General features: G+C 37.8%; 1 protein-coding gene across 2 annotated transcripts in view; it reads right to left on the bottom strand.

Moving 5' to 3' along the window:
- Positions 1–13375, bottom strand: part of LOC118856333 (rho GTPase-activating protein 29-like) — a 76208-nt gene that overhangs the window by 19859 nt on the left and 42974 nt on the right. For both annotated transcript variants that reach the window (XM_036766593.1, XM_036766594.1), the window contains exons 10-12: positions 3828–4018; positions 2568–2731; positions 1850–1981 (exon numbers count right to left, since the gene is read on the bottom strand). In XM_036766593.1, coding sequence (XP_036622488.1) covers positions 1850–1981; positions 2568–2731; positions 3828–4018 — 487 coding nt within the window. The remainder of the gene's footprint in view (positions 1–1849; positions 1982–2567; positions 2732–3827; positions 4019–13375) is intronic.

Here is a 13375-nt window from a genome sequence, read left to right as displayed (position 1 = left end):
TCATATGTCACAACTTACTCAGCCATTCCCTAATCGATAAGCATCCCTCTTGGATTTCTAATTCTTTACTACCACAAAAGAGCTGCTATAGGTATTTCTGTACATATAGGTCCATTTCCTTTTTCTTTGATCCCACTGGGTTATAGACCTAGTAGTGATATTGCTAGGACAAAGGGTATATACAGTTTTATAGCCCTCTGAGCCTCATTCTAAATTGTTCTCCAGACTGCTTGGATCAATTCACTACTCTACCAACAATTCATTAGCGTATCTATTCTTCCCCCATCCCTTCCAGCATTTGTCATTTCTGATAGCTGCAAAGTGGTACCTCGGAGTTATTTTAATTTCTCTTTCTCTAATCAATAGTGATTTAGAGCATTTTATATGATAGATAGCTTTGATTTCCTGGAAACTGCCTGTTCACATCCTTTTGCCATTTATCAACTGAAATGGCTCTTATTTTTATAAATTTTTTTTGCTTTTTTGGGGGGCAGGGCAATTGGGGTTAAGTGACTTGCCCAAGGTCACACAGCTAGTAAGTGTGTGTCAAGTGTCTGAAGCCGAGTTTGAACTCAGGTCCTCTTGACTCCAGGGCCTCTACTCACTGCACCACCTAGCTGCCCCCATATTTTTATAAATTTACTCTGCTCTATACTCAGTGTATATTTGAGAAATGAGGTCTTTATAAAAGAGAGTTGTTGTAAAAAATTTTTGACATTATTTCATAACGTCCTTTCCCTATCTCTTTTAATTATGTCTATTTTTACTTTTGCTTTGTCTAATTACTACCTCTTGCCTTTTTAGTTCAGCTTTTTAGCTCATCATATTAGATTCAATTGCCCCAGCTCATTATTTTACCTCTGCATGTGCCTTTCTGATTTAAGTGTGTCTCTTCTAAACAAGGTATTGTTCAATTCTGGTTTCTAAACCATTCTGCTATCTGCTTTTGTTTTATGGGTGAGCTCATCCCATTCACATCAACAGCTATGATTTCCATGTATTTCCCTCCATTCCATTTTCTGCTGTTTCTTCTTTTTCTCTCTTTAGCCTATCCCTCCTCTAAAGTCTATTTTGCTCCTAACTCCTGCCTGCCTTAATCTGTCCTCCAACATATCTTTCCTACCCTCCACTCCTTAACCCTTTCTTCTCCTATTTCCCTGTTAGGTAAGTTACATTTTTTGTGGGGTAGGTAATGCTTAGATGTAAATCCTAGCTCCTTTTTTACTTCATTGAGTATATCATGGAAATGGGAAAAGCACTAAAGTTCCTTACTAAAAGAGGCTCAAACAGCTTACCAGAAGCATGTGGAAGGTAAATTACCTCCTGGAAATTACTCATGTATATCTTATGAAGTTCAATTATAAAAGTATTTGCACAGATAACATAAGCTTTGCTTCCAGCACTTCCTGACCGGAAGAAGACTCACAGTCTAGCATTCCTCCAGAGTTTAGAGTGGCTAAAAAGGGAAATGGAAGGCCCCAATGATACTTACAGAGGCAAACACAAAAACCAACCTAAAAGGACAGGGATGGCTCAGGAAGGAAGGAAGGGTAGGGGAAAGGTGGAAGAACAGCAATGTGGATCAGACGTCACCTCAGTTCTCATGGGTATAGATTTCCATCTGGGAGCTCCTTAGAAAAGTCTTACATATACAAAACTGTGACATCAGAGAAAAGGTAGAAAGGATATTTTAGGAATAGTTCAGGCAAAGGAATAAGAGCACCAGACAAAAGTTATGGTTTGGGATCTGAAGTATCATCGACAAAAATCAATAAAAAGCATTTTAAAATCTTTTACATTTTATGGGTATTTGTAACTCTCCAACAATAATAATAAATGTTTTATGTACCTGGACTGGCAGAAGGAGAATCCATGGACCTTGATTCACTGCTTCCTCCAGCACTCTCTGAATCACTGCACATTCCACCACTTTGATGACCAACTGACCATGATCTGACAGGAGGTGGTCGCCCTCTGACAGCTTTAAAAAATAAGATATTTGAAGATTTCTAAAAAATAAAGCTATGGTTTAGCTAGAGGCTAAAGTACAGAGCAAAAATCAAATGCAAAATAAACCAGCCTACAAATACCATATTTAAATGCAGTTGTTTCCTAGTATTTCAAGCAAATTAAAATTATTTAAAGCACAATCAACTTTAAATGTAAGAACATTTTATTTAAGCTATTAATGCTTTTATTACATAAAGGGTTAAAGACTGGACCTATGATTTCATTGGTAGAGGAAATGCCAAGAGGAGGAAACCCCCCAGTACTAGTGCAGGTTGGCATCTTCTCTCCAACTGATAGTCTTAGGGATTGCCTAGAGCACTGAGAAACTGCAGCTTCCTCAGAGTCACACAGTGAAACTATGTTAAAAGCAGGATATTTCTGGTTTCAGGCCAGCCATGTTGCCTCTCACTTTTATGTATACTAGTAAATGTTTGCAAAACTTATGATTACTCCTTTTATCTGATTTATAAATTTTCAGGGACATGACTAAAATTAAATAAAATAAAAAATAACTTCACTTGATACAAGTCAGTGCTCCCTAGAATATGAAAAATTACCTGGGATATCTAGGCTGCTACAGGACCTCTTATCTCCAATTTTTTTGGAGTGGTAAACAGGGCTGCCAATATCTTCTAATAAATGAAATGTACAGTCTCCCGAATTCTGAGATACATTTCCATGTGATCCATGTTGATTATTTGTTGACCCCTTACTTAAAAATCTAAGGGAAAAATATCAAACAACAAACATAGCCTGTCATCGGAGGGAAAATCTATTATTTATTTTATATTCAATATTCCAAAAGCCACATTAGTTTCATAATGCAGCATTTATATTGTTGAATTTCAAAGAATGACTTCAAATGTGAACTCACTTTAAGAAAATAATATGACTTAAGTGCTACAGAAATCCAAAAATATTCCAACACCATGACAATCTGATACCACTGCATCTTTTCATTTATCTCCTATTACTCCTTTCCCTCTATACTGTCTATGATCCAGTTAATCTAAACTACTCTCTGTCCTCTTCCCTCTGTCCCTAAGCAGTCCTCTGACCTCTCCTGGAATGTCCTTCCTCCTCCTCTTCCCTTATTGAAGGGTACTACCCCCATCCTTAAGGGTTCACCTTAAATGATAACTTCTTGATAAAAACTCCCTAATCCCTTCTTAGACCTGACATAGATGTTGCTGTGCAATTCTCTAATGCACTTTCTATGTAGTAGTGTGCACCAAAGTCATATGTCTTACTATCTTATTCATTCTACAAGGGCAAGAAGCATATCTTAACTGTGAATATTCCAAAGTATCTAGGTAGTATAGTGCTCTTCATGAAGTAGAAAGTACTCAATGAGTATTTATTGAAATCAAGAGAAGTACTATATAAAAACCTTAAAATATATACAATTATGATTGGCTAAACATGTAAAGACTAATTTAATAGTTAACAAGTCCAATGACCTAAACTATATCCAAATTTTTCTACTCATTTTCCGGACACTCAAAAGTGATTAGGTCTAAGGTTCTTAGTTTCCCCTTCTTAGAAATGTTTTTGAATTTTTTAAAAAATCAGCTCAAAATTACTGGCAGTCTTTATTTTTACCTGAAGTGAGGAAAAATAAATCCCCTTCAACACACAATCTATCACATTCAGTACGTGTATTACTTCCAAAAAGGAGAGACAAAAAAGATGGCTCTTGTCAAAGGTAATAAATCTACTCAAATTAAACTTGAATCTGGCAGTAAATGAGTCCCCTTTACTAAATTTCAACAACACATTAATTCTTTTTTTTTTTTTTTTAACACATTAATTCTTACCCATCAATTTTGGAATTTTCAAAAGAACTAGATTTTATGTGAACCTCATCCTTGGGAGAAGTTTTTGCCTTCACAAATTCTGCAAACTTTCGTCCGGGGTCACATAACTTGGCATTCTCACAGAGGGACTGGTAGTTAACTGGAAGAGACACAACCTGCTCATGTTGCATCTGGAAGAGGTTTACCACTACCTATTTGTCAAATAAAGATAAAGCATAAGAATAATCAGGAACCTTTAACAAACAGGTCTTTAAATGCACTTAGTTAAAAGTAACATACAATATTATATACAACATCTAAACTCGCACCTCTTAGGGCTCACTAAAGTGTGCTAGGATTTATTCATACAGATATTTCTGATATACAGACTTGATGACTCCCTACAAAATTTACTTTAAAAGAAACTTTTAAGAAGAGGGTGTGGGGGGTGGATGGGAAAGGGACAGGCTTTTTCCTACTTTAAAAGGAATCTGTCAGAAGAAACACTATTCTCCCCAAATGACTCAAAGTAACATGGAGGGGTATCCCCCAGCACTCTACTCACACAGCTAAACACCTCCTGCCTAAAGTCTTAACTTTGAGTTAATGCCATAAATTCCCTGTTTCAACAATTTTATAAGACTGGAAATTTCATGTACTACTCCTAGCAAGATAGGCTAGCACAGTATACATTTTCTCCACTTAGGTTATGCTTATTTGTATTTCAAAAGCTAACTACTTTGGTCCTTTCTGATTAGCATTTTAGATTTTAAAAGATGGAAGTAGCAGAGGAAGAATTTTTAGCAAAGGAGAAGGAAAATTCACAGGCAATATTTCTACTCATCTGTACCATATATTATTTGACTTTCACTTCATTATGCAAATAAATTGTGAAAATAACTCTAGTGTTCAGAACATGAGCATATATTTATAATACCATATAATCAATCTAGAAGGGTCTTTCACTTTCACTCATTTATGCATTCATTTATTGAACCATCTTAGAGAAATTGTAAAGTTCTTTTAACTACCCCAACTCTAACGAAAGCAAAGGGCCATTTTTTTTTAGTATTTTATTTTTTACTTCTCCCTAGTTACATGCAAAAACAATTTTCAACATTCATTTTTTAAAACTTTTCAGTTCCAAATTCTCTCCCTCCTTCCCCACCTCACCCCTCATTGAGAAGGCAAGCAGTTTGATATAAGTTATACATGTGCAGCCATGCAAAACATATCCATAATTGTCATGTTGTGAAAGAAAACATAGACAAAAAAAAAAATCCCAAAACCAAACCTCAAAAAAAATAAAGAAAGTTAAAAAAAAGTATCCCTCAATCCATATTCAGATACCATCAGTTCTCTGGGGATGGACAGTATTTTTCATCCTAAGTCCTTTAGCATCGTCTTGGACTTTTGTAGGGCTGAGAATAGCTAAATCGGTCACAGCTGATCACCCTACAATACTGCTGTTACTTTGTACACAGTACCTTCCACTTTATATCAGCCCATGCAAATCTTTCTAGGTTTTTCTGAGAGCATCCAGCTCATCATGTCTTACAGTACAATAGTATTCTATTATAACTGCATACCACATCTTGTTCAGCCATTCCTCAATCAATGGGCATCCCCTCGATGGACAATTCTCAGCTCCTCAGAAATGAGCTACTATAAATAATTCTGTACATACAGTCCCTTTTCCTTTTTGTTTTTTATCTCTTTTGGGATACAGACCTAGTAGTAATACTGCTAGGTGAAATGGCATGCATGATTTTATAGCCTTTTGGGCACAGCTCCAAATTGCTCTACAGAATGGTTGAATCACTTCACAACTCCACCAACAGTGCATTAAAGTCTCATTTTTCCCATAGCCCATCATTTTCCTTTTCTGTCCTATTAGCCAGCCTAATAGGTATGAGGTAGTAGTACCTCAGAATTTTAATTTTAATTTCTATTCTCCAAACAATAGTGACTTGGAATATTTTTCATATGGCTATAGATAGCATTAATTACTTCATCTGAAAACTGATAATATCATTTGATCATTTATCAACTGGGGAATGGCTCTTATTTTTATAAATTTGCCTCAGTTCTCTATATGTTTGAGAAATGAGGGCCTTTATCACAGAAACCTACTTCAAATTTTCTTCAATTACTATTGATAACTGTATTTCCCTTCATCCTGTCCCCCCACTTATTCTATTCTCTCCTTTCACCCTACCTCCTCAAAAGTGTTTTGCTTCTGACTACCCAACCCCTACCTGCCCTCCCTTCTATCGCCCCCCCCCACCTTATCTTTTTCTCTTCCTACTTTCCCGTAGGGCAAGAGAGATTTCTATACCCAATTGAGTGTGCATGTTATTCTCTCTTTGAGCCTTTTCTGATGAATTACATTCTGATGAATGTAAGCACTCGCTCCCTTTCACCTCTCCCCTCCTTCCCTTCTATAGTAAAAACTTTTTCTTGCCTCTTTTATGTGAAATAATTTACCGCATTCTACCTCTTCCTTTCTCCTTCTCCCAGTGCATTCCTCTCTCACCTCTTAATTTTATTTTTTAGATATCCTTTCATATTCAACTCACATCTATGCCTTCTGTCTTTATATACTCCTTCTAACTACCCTAATAATGAGAAAGGTCTTACGAATTACAAATACTATCTTCCCATGTAGGAATGTAAACAGCTTAACCTTATTAAGTCCTTTATGATTTCCCTTTCCTGTTTACCTTTTTATGCTTCTCATAAATCCTATATTTGAAAGTCAAATTTTCTATTCAGCTGTGGTTTTTTCATCAAGAATGTTTGAAAGTCCTCTGTCTCACTGAATGTCCATTTTTCCACTAAAGGATTATACTCAATTTTGCTGGGTTGTAATCCTAGCTCCTTTGCCCTCTGGAATATCTTATTCCAAGCCCTCCAATCCTTTAAAGTAGAAGCTGAGAAATCTTGTGTTATCCAGACTGTGGCTCCATGATACATGAATTGTTTCTTTCTGGCTGCTTGCAATATTTTCTCCCTGACCTGGGAACTCTGGAATTTTGCTATAATATTCCTGGGAGTTTTCCTTTTGGTATATCTTTCAGGAGGTGATCAGTAGATTCTTTCAGATCCTATTTTCCCCTCTGGTTCTAGAATATCAGTGCAGTTTTTTCTTGATAATTTCTTGAAAGATGATGGCGAGGCTCTTTTTTACATCATGGCTTTCAGGCAGTCCAATAATTTTCAAATTATCTCTCCTAGATCTATTTTCCAGGTCAGTTGTTTTTCCTTCTATTTTTTCATAGTTTTGGTTTTGTTTTATTGTTTTCGATTTCTCACAGAGTCATCAGCCTCCATTTGCTCCATTCTAATTTTTAAGCAATTATTTTCTTCAATGAGCTTTTGGACCTCCTTTTCCATTTGACCGATTCTGCTTTCTAAGGCATTCTTCTCCTTACTAGCTTTTTGGACCTCTTTTGCCATTTGGTCTAGTCTATTTTTTAAAGTGTTATTTTCTTCAATATTTTTTGTGTCTTTTTTGGCAAGCTGTTGACTCATTTTTCATGATTTTCTTGCATCACTCTCATTTCTCTTCTCAATGTTCCCTCTACTTTTCTACCTTGATTTTCAAAATCCTTTTTGAGCTCTTGCATGGTCTGAGACCAGTTCATATTTTTTCTTGGAGGTTCTGGATGTAGTAGCTTTGACCGTTGTCTTCTTCTGAGTGTGTTTTGATCTTCCTTGTCACCAAAATAAGATTCCAGCTGTCTGACTCCTTACCATCAGTGTGCTAAGAGTTCTGGAAGCAGCTGCTGCCACTGTTGATTTCAACACTTCCTCTTGGTTTCCTAGGGCTGGGGCTATGCTAGTGTGGCCTGCACTGGACTTCACTCTATTCTCACCTAGGTATGACAGACCCTTCCTCCTGGCCTTCCAACTTGTCTTTGGTGTCTGTGGGCTAAAAAATCTGGGAACGACCACTGGCCTGCTCCAGGTTTGCTGGGGCCTTGTCTGTGTTGGCACAGCCTGTGTTCCTCTCTTACCCTGACACAACAGACCTTTCCTGCCGGCCTTCCAAGTTGTCCAGGGATGGAAATTTGTTTCACCCTCTTTTTGCAGGTTCTACTGCTCTAGAATTTTTTTGAGTCACTTTTTAAAGATATTTGGAGGGGTTTGGGGAAGAACTCAGGCAAATCCTTGCCTTTACTCCACCACGTTGGCTTCACCTCCTCAGGCCCAGCTTTTTAAAATCAACATTCTGTCAGAGTTGCCATAAGGCAGTGGGACATGAACTCCAGAAGTCTCTGAAGAATTAAAAATTAATAGACAAAGAACAGCAATGGGCATGGTGGTGTGTGGAGAGGTGGAAAAATTCCTATTTTCATATAATTATCTCTTCTTCTGTTTTACTTTGTATACGGAAATATTTTTTGGTGTTTGTTAAATTCAAAACTAAGAAAAAAATATCCTTCACCTCACCACCATACAGCTTCTATGCATAAATTAAAAGTATCACACAAATAAATGCAAAGCTCTACATTAATGTAGGGGATTTCCATATCAGTTTTTCAAACCCATGATATCAGAAGTCAAGACTAAATTAATGAATAAATAAAATAAAATAGAGCAAAATTATCCTTTATTTTTATGAAATCTTAAGGTAGCATAGTGTAGTGGAAAGAAATCTGGTCTCACAGCCAAGAAGACATGGGTTCAATTTCTACCTCTGACAGACTATTTGATCCTGCGAGTAAGTCACTAAATCCCTCAGTGTTGTACAGGCTACTCTCTAGGGCTCTGACTTTGTAAGTCCTGACCTGTTTGGCAGTGGGAGTTCCCCACTGGAATCTCCCTAAATCAATAAAATCACAGATTCAGACTCTATCTTCTACACCCTATAATACCTTGTTAACATTTCTTCTCACCACTTTTCCTCACTACCTAGATGGAAAAAAATGAGACCAAGGACAGATGACTGTTTATAGACTGTTAAATCCCTTACTTTCTTTCCAGGCAAGAATAGCACTTGAAAAATTTCCACATTGGCAGTAAGTGTAATATACATACATATAGACAGATAGATAGATATGTAATTGGCAATATGTATAACTATACACATACAATGTACATATAGACGTATGAGTGTGTGTGTATACATGTGCACCTGTGTATGTATATGTCAAAGGAACAATGGAAATTAAAACTACAGTATTATGATTAAAGTCTATGACTTAGCTGATATATATCTATTATCTGTTATCAACAAATTTAACTGTGGGGCCACTTCTATAGGTATTAACATATCAAAATAATTTTATTACTTGGAAAATTATAGATTTTGCTTGTATTCATATTTGTTCCACAGGATGACTGTAACATGACATAATAACAGTGTAACCATTAAAAAAGAAAAAAAGACTAGATTAGGAATCAAAGTCAAGATACTGGCACACTACTAATCTTCATTATCAGTAGCTATCAGCAAGGAATTGGAGGATCACATCCCTTAACATTAAGAAAACCAAGATGGTGACTGGAAAGCAGGGATTTGCTTAAGCTCTCCCCCAAATCCCTCCCAACACCTGTATAAAATGGCTCTGAACAAATTCTAGAGCTGTGGAACCCATGAAATAGCAGAGGGAAGCAGGTCTCCAACCCAGGATGGCCTGGATAGTTGCTGGGAAGGGTCTATCGAACTGTGCTGGGAGCGGAGCACAGCCCAGCATAGGCCATGCCAGGACAGACCAGACCCCGGGAGTCGACCGGAGTAGGCCTTAGGGCCATAAACCATTGAACTGTGTTAGTTACCAGACTTCTCAACCCATAAACGCCAAAGACTATGGAGCAGGTTAGTGGGTAAACTGCTAGATCAGGTTAGAAACAGGTCTGGCCCCAGCCCTAGGGGTGATGGAGGTGGTGCAGCGGTGGAGATCCAGCATCAGCTGCTTCCAGAATCCCTGGCTCACATGGTGGGAGGAATCAGGCAGCAAACCAGAGTGGGACTTCAGGGCTTGCTTTGCCCTGCTTGGATCTGGGTAGCAATCCTGGTTGGCAGTTCTTGGAAGAAGAGGAACACTGCTATGGCAGAGCCTGGGGTGACAGTGGAGTAGAAGTAGCTCTGAAAAGAACAGGGCAGCCCCTAAAGTTTGTGACAAAGCACTCTCTACTCTACAAGCAGTCATACCCTGACAAAAAGCTCAAAGGTGAAGTAGTTGGCTGGGAACATGGCCAGGCAGCAAAAAAAGGACACAGACTCAGACTCAAACTCAGACTCTAGAATCTTTTTTTTGGTGACAAAGAAGATCAAAACATATAGGCAGAAGAAGTCAACAAAGTCAAAGACCTGTATCCAAAGCCTCCAAGAAAAATATGAATTGGCCATGTAAGAGCTCAAAAAGGATTTGGAAAAGCAAGTAAGAGAAGTAGAGGAAAAATTGGTTAGAGAAATGAGAGAGATGCCAGAAAACCATGAAAAACAAGTCAATGACTTGCTGAAGGAGACCCAAAAAAATACCAAAGAAAATAACACCTTAAAAAATAGACTAACCCAAATGGCAAAAGTGCTCCAAAAACCAATGAGGAGAAGAATGGCTTGAAAGGCAGAATTAACCAAATGGAGAAGGAGATTCAAAACACTACTGAAGAAAATACCACCTTAAAAATTAGACTGGAGCCAAGTGGAAGCTAGTGACTTTATAAGAAATCAAGATATTATAAAACAGAACCAAAGGAAGGAAAAAATGGAAGACAATGTGAAGTATCTCACTGGAAAAACCACTAACCTGGAGAATAGATCTAGGAAAGATAATTTAAAAATTATTGGACTACCTGAAAGCCATGATCAAAAAAAGAGCCTAGACATCATCTTTCAAGAAATTATCAAGGAAAATTGCCCTGATGTTCTAGAACCAGAGGTTAAAATAGAAATTGAAAGAATCCATCCATTGCCTCCTGAAAAAGATCCCAAAAAGAAAACTCCTTAGGAATAGTGTGGCCAAATTCCCAAGTTCCCAGATCAAGGAGAAAATACTAAAAGCATCCAGAAAAAAACAATTTGAGTACTGTGGAAACATAATCAGGATAACACAAGATCTAGCAGCTTCTACATTAAGGGATTGAAGGGCTTGGAATATGAGATTCTGGAGGTCAAAGGAGCTAGGATTAAAACCAAGAATCACCTACCCAGCAAAACTGAGTACAATGCTCCAAGGTAAAATATAGACTTTCAATAAAATAGAGGACTTCCAAGCTTTCTCAGTGAAAAGACCAGAGCTGAATAGAAAATTTGACTTTCAAACACAAGAAATCAAGAGAAGCATGAAAATGTAAACAAGAAAGAGAAATCATAAGGGACTTACTAAAGTGGAACTATTTTGTTTACATTCCTACATGGAAAGATAATGTGTGTAATTCATGAGACCTTTCTCAGTATTAGGGGAGTTGAAGGCAATATACATATATATACACAGAGGGCACAGGGGGAGTTGAATATGAAGGGATGATATCTAAAAAAAAAAATCAAATTAAGGGATGAGAGAAGAATATACTGAGAGAGGGAGTAAGGAAGAGACAGAATGTAGTAAATTATCTCACATAAAAGGGGCAAGAAAAAGTGGTTCTGTTGGAAGGGAAGAGGGGGCAGATGAGGGGAAATGAGTGAATCTTGCTGTCACTGGATTTGACTTGAAGAGTGAATAACATATACACTCAATTGGGTATCTTAACCCACAGGAAAGTAGGGGGAAGGGGATTAAAAAGGGGGGATGATAAGAGGGCAGAGACAGGAAAAAGGTAATCAAAAGCAAACACTTTTGAAAAGGGACAGGGTCAAGGGAGAAAATTGGATAAAGGGGGACAGGATAGGAAGGAGCAAAATAGTTAGTCTTCCACAACATGAGTACTGTGGAAGGGTTTGGCATAATGGCACACATGTGGCCTATGTGGAATTGCTTGCCTTCTTAGGGAGGGTGGGTGGGGAGGGAAGAAGGGAGAGAATCTGGATCTCAAAGTTTTAAAAACAGATGCTCAAAAGAAAAAGTTGTTTCTACATGCAGCTGGGAAACAAGATATATAGGGAATGGGGCATAGAAATCTATCCAACCCTACAAGAAAGTAAGGGGAAAGGGGATGGGGGGTGGGGAGGGAGTGGAGTGACAGAAGGGAGGGCTGACTGGGGAACAGGGCAATCAGAACATATGCCATCTTGGAGTGGGGGGGAGGGTAGAAATCGAGAGAAAATTTGTAACTCAAAATCTTGTGGAAATCAATATTGAAAACTAAAATATTAAATAATAAAATAATTTTTAAAAAAGAAAGAAAACCTAATCATAAAGTACTCAGCCTTCTCTATCTCCCTACCCAAAAGGCTATATTGTCAAATAGAGTCGTAATGACCTTTGTTGGATAGTACGGGAAGAATCTAGAAAATAGGGGCAACAGTGTTTTCTAGACTCTTTTCCCGATAAGGAAAAGGGGGAGGCATTAAGTCTTAATATTTATCATAAGATGCAAAAGTAACCACAGAAAAGTAACCCTTCTACAATCAACCTCAGTTTCCTTATCCCACAAGGCTCATCAGGGGCTGACTATGGGAACACAAAAACAAGAGCAACATAGCTCCTACTCTCAAGGAGCTTACTATAATAAAACGAAGATCAGAATTGCCTGGGACCAAAGGAAGAATAACAATAACAGGGAAAGAGAATCACCTTAAAAATGCTGTGTCTTGTTTTTAGGTCACCGCAGCTCTGGGAATTCTTCATAGATGTGCATTTTTACTAATCACCCACCCAGACAACTGCTGACTTATGAGTTTTTAGGAGCCTTTATCTACAATGGCAAGTAGATAGGTGAAAATTTCCCCAGGACACTTAAAACAATTTCCCAAATGTATACTGTCTCTTCATGGTTCAGCAATGATTAAAACTAATTTTCCAATAAGTCAAGAATTTAGAATAATGATTGTCCTTTCCTTAACTTCCTTTTATCCAAAGCTGTCTATTCTGGACCAAGCCTAACTCCCGTTTAGCCAGTCAATAAACATTTATTGAGCAGCATCCTATGTGCAAGGCACTATGCTAAGCTCTAGGTATATGAAGAAAGACAAAAAACAGCCTCTATTAGCCTCAAGGAGCTCACAATCTAATGGGAGAGGCAACAAGCAAATAAATGTGTACAAACAAATGATATAGATGTATGGGAAATAATAAAAACAGAAAAGGTGCTGGAATTAAGGAGGATCAGGAAAGACTTCCTAGAGAAGGTGGGATTTCAGTTAGGATTTGAGAGAAGCCAGGATACAGAGATGAGGAAAACGAATGTTCCAGGCATATGTGAGACAACAGAAAACATGCTTGGAGCTAAATGTCTTGTTTCTGCAACAGCTAGGAGATTAATGTCACTAAAACAAAGAATAAAAGGGGAGAGGGAAGGAGAGAGGATAGAGGAGAAGGGGGGGGGAGGGAAAAGGTGTGAGGCAGGAGAAGATGGAAGAGAGAGGAAGGGAGAAAGTGTATTGAAGTGGAGCAGAGTCAGGAAGAAGGGTAGCACAAGCCAGTGTTAATAAGGGTTTTGAACACTCAACAAGATGATCT

Source organism: Trichosurus vulpecula, chromosome 7, assembly GCF_011100635.1.
Source record: "Trichosurus vulpecula isolate mTriVul1 chromosome 7, mTriVul1.pri, whole genome shotgun sequence".
NCBI lineage: Eukaryota > Metazoa > Chordata > Mammalia > Diprotodontia > Phalangeridae > Trichosurus > Trichosurus vulpecula.
The sequence above is the reverse complement of the archived record's forward strand: the minus strand, read 5'-3'. Positions and strand labels throughout refer to the sequence as shown.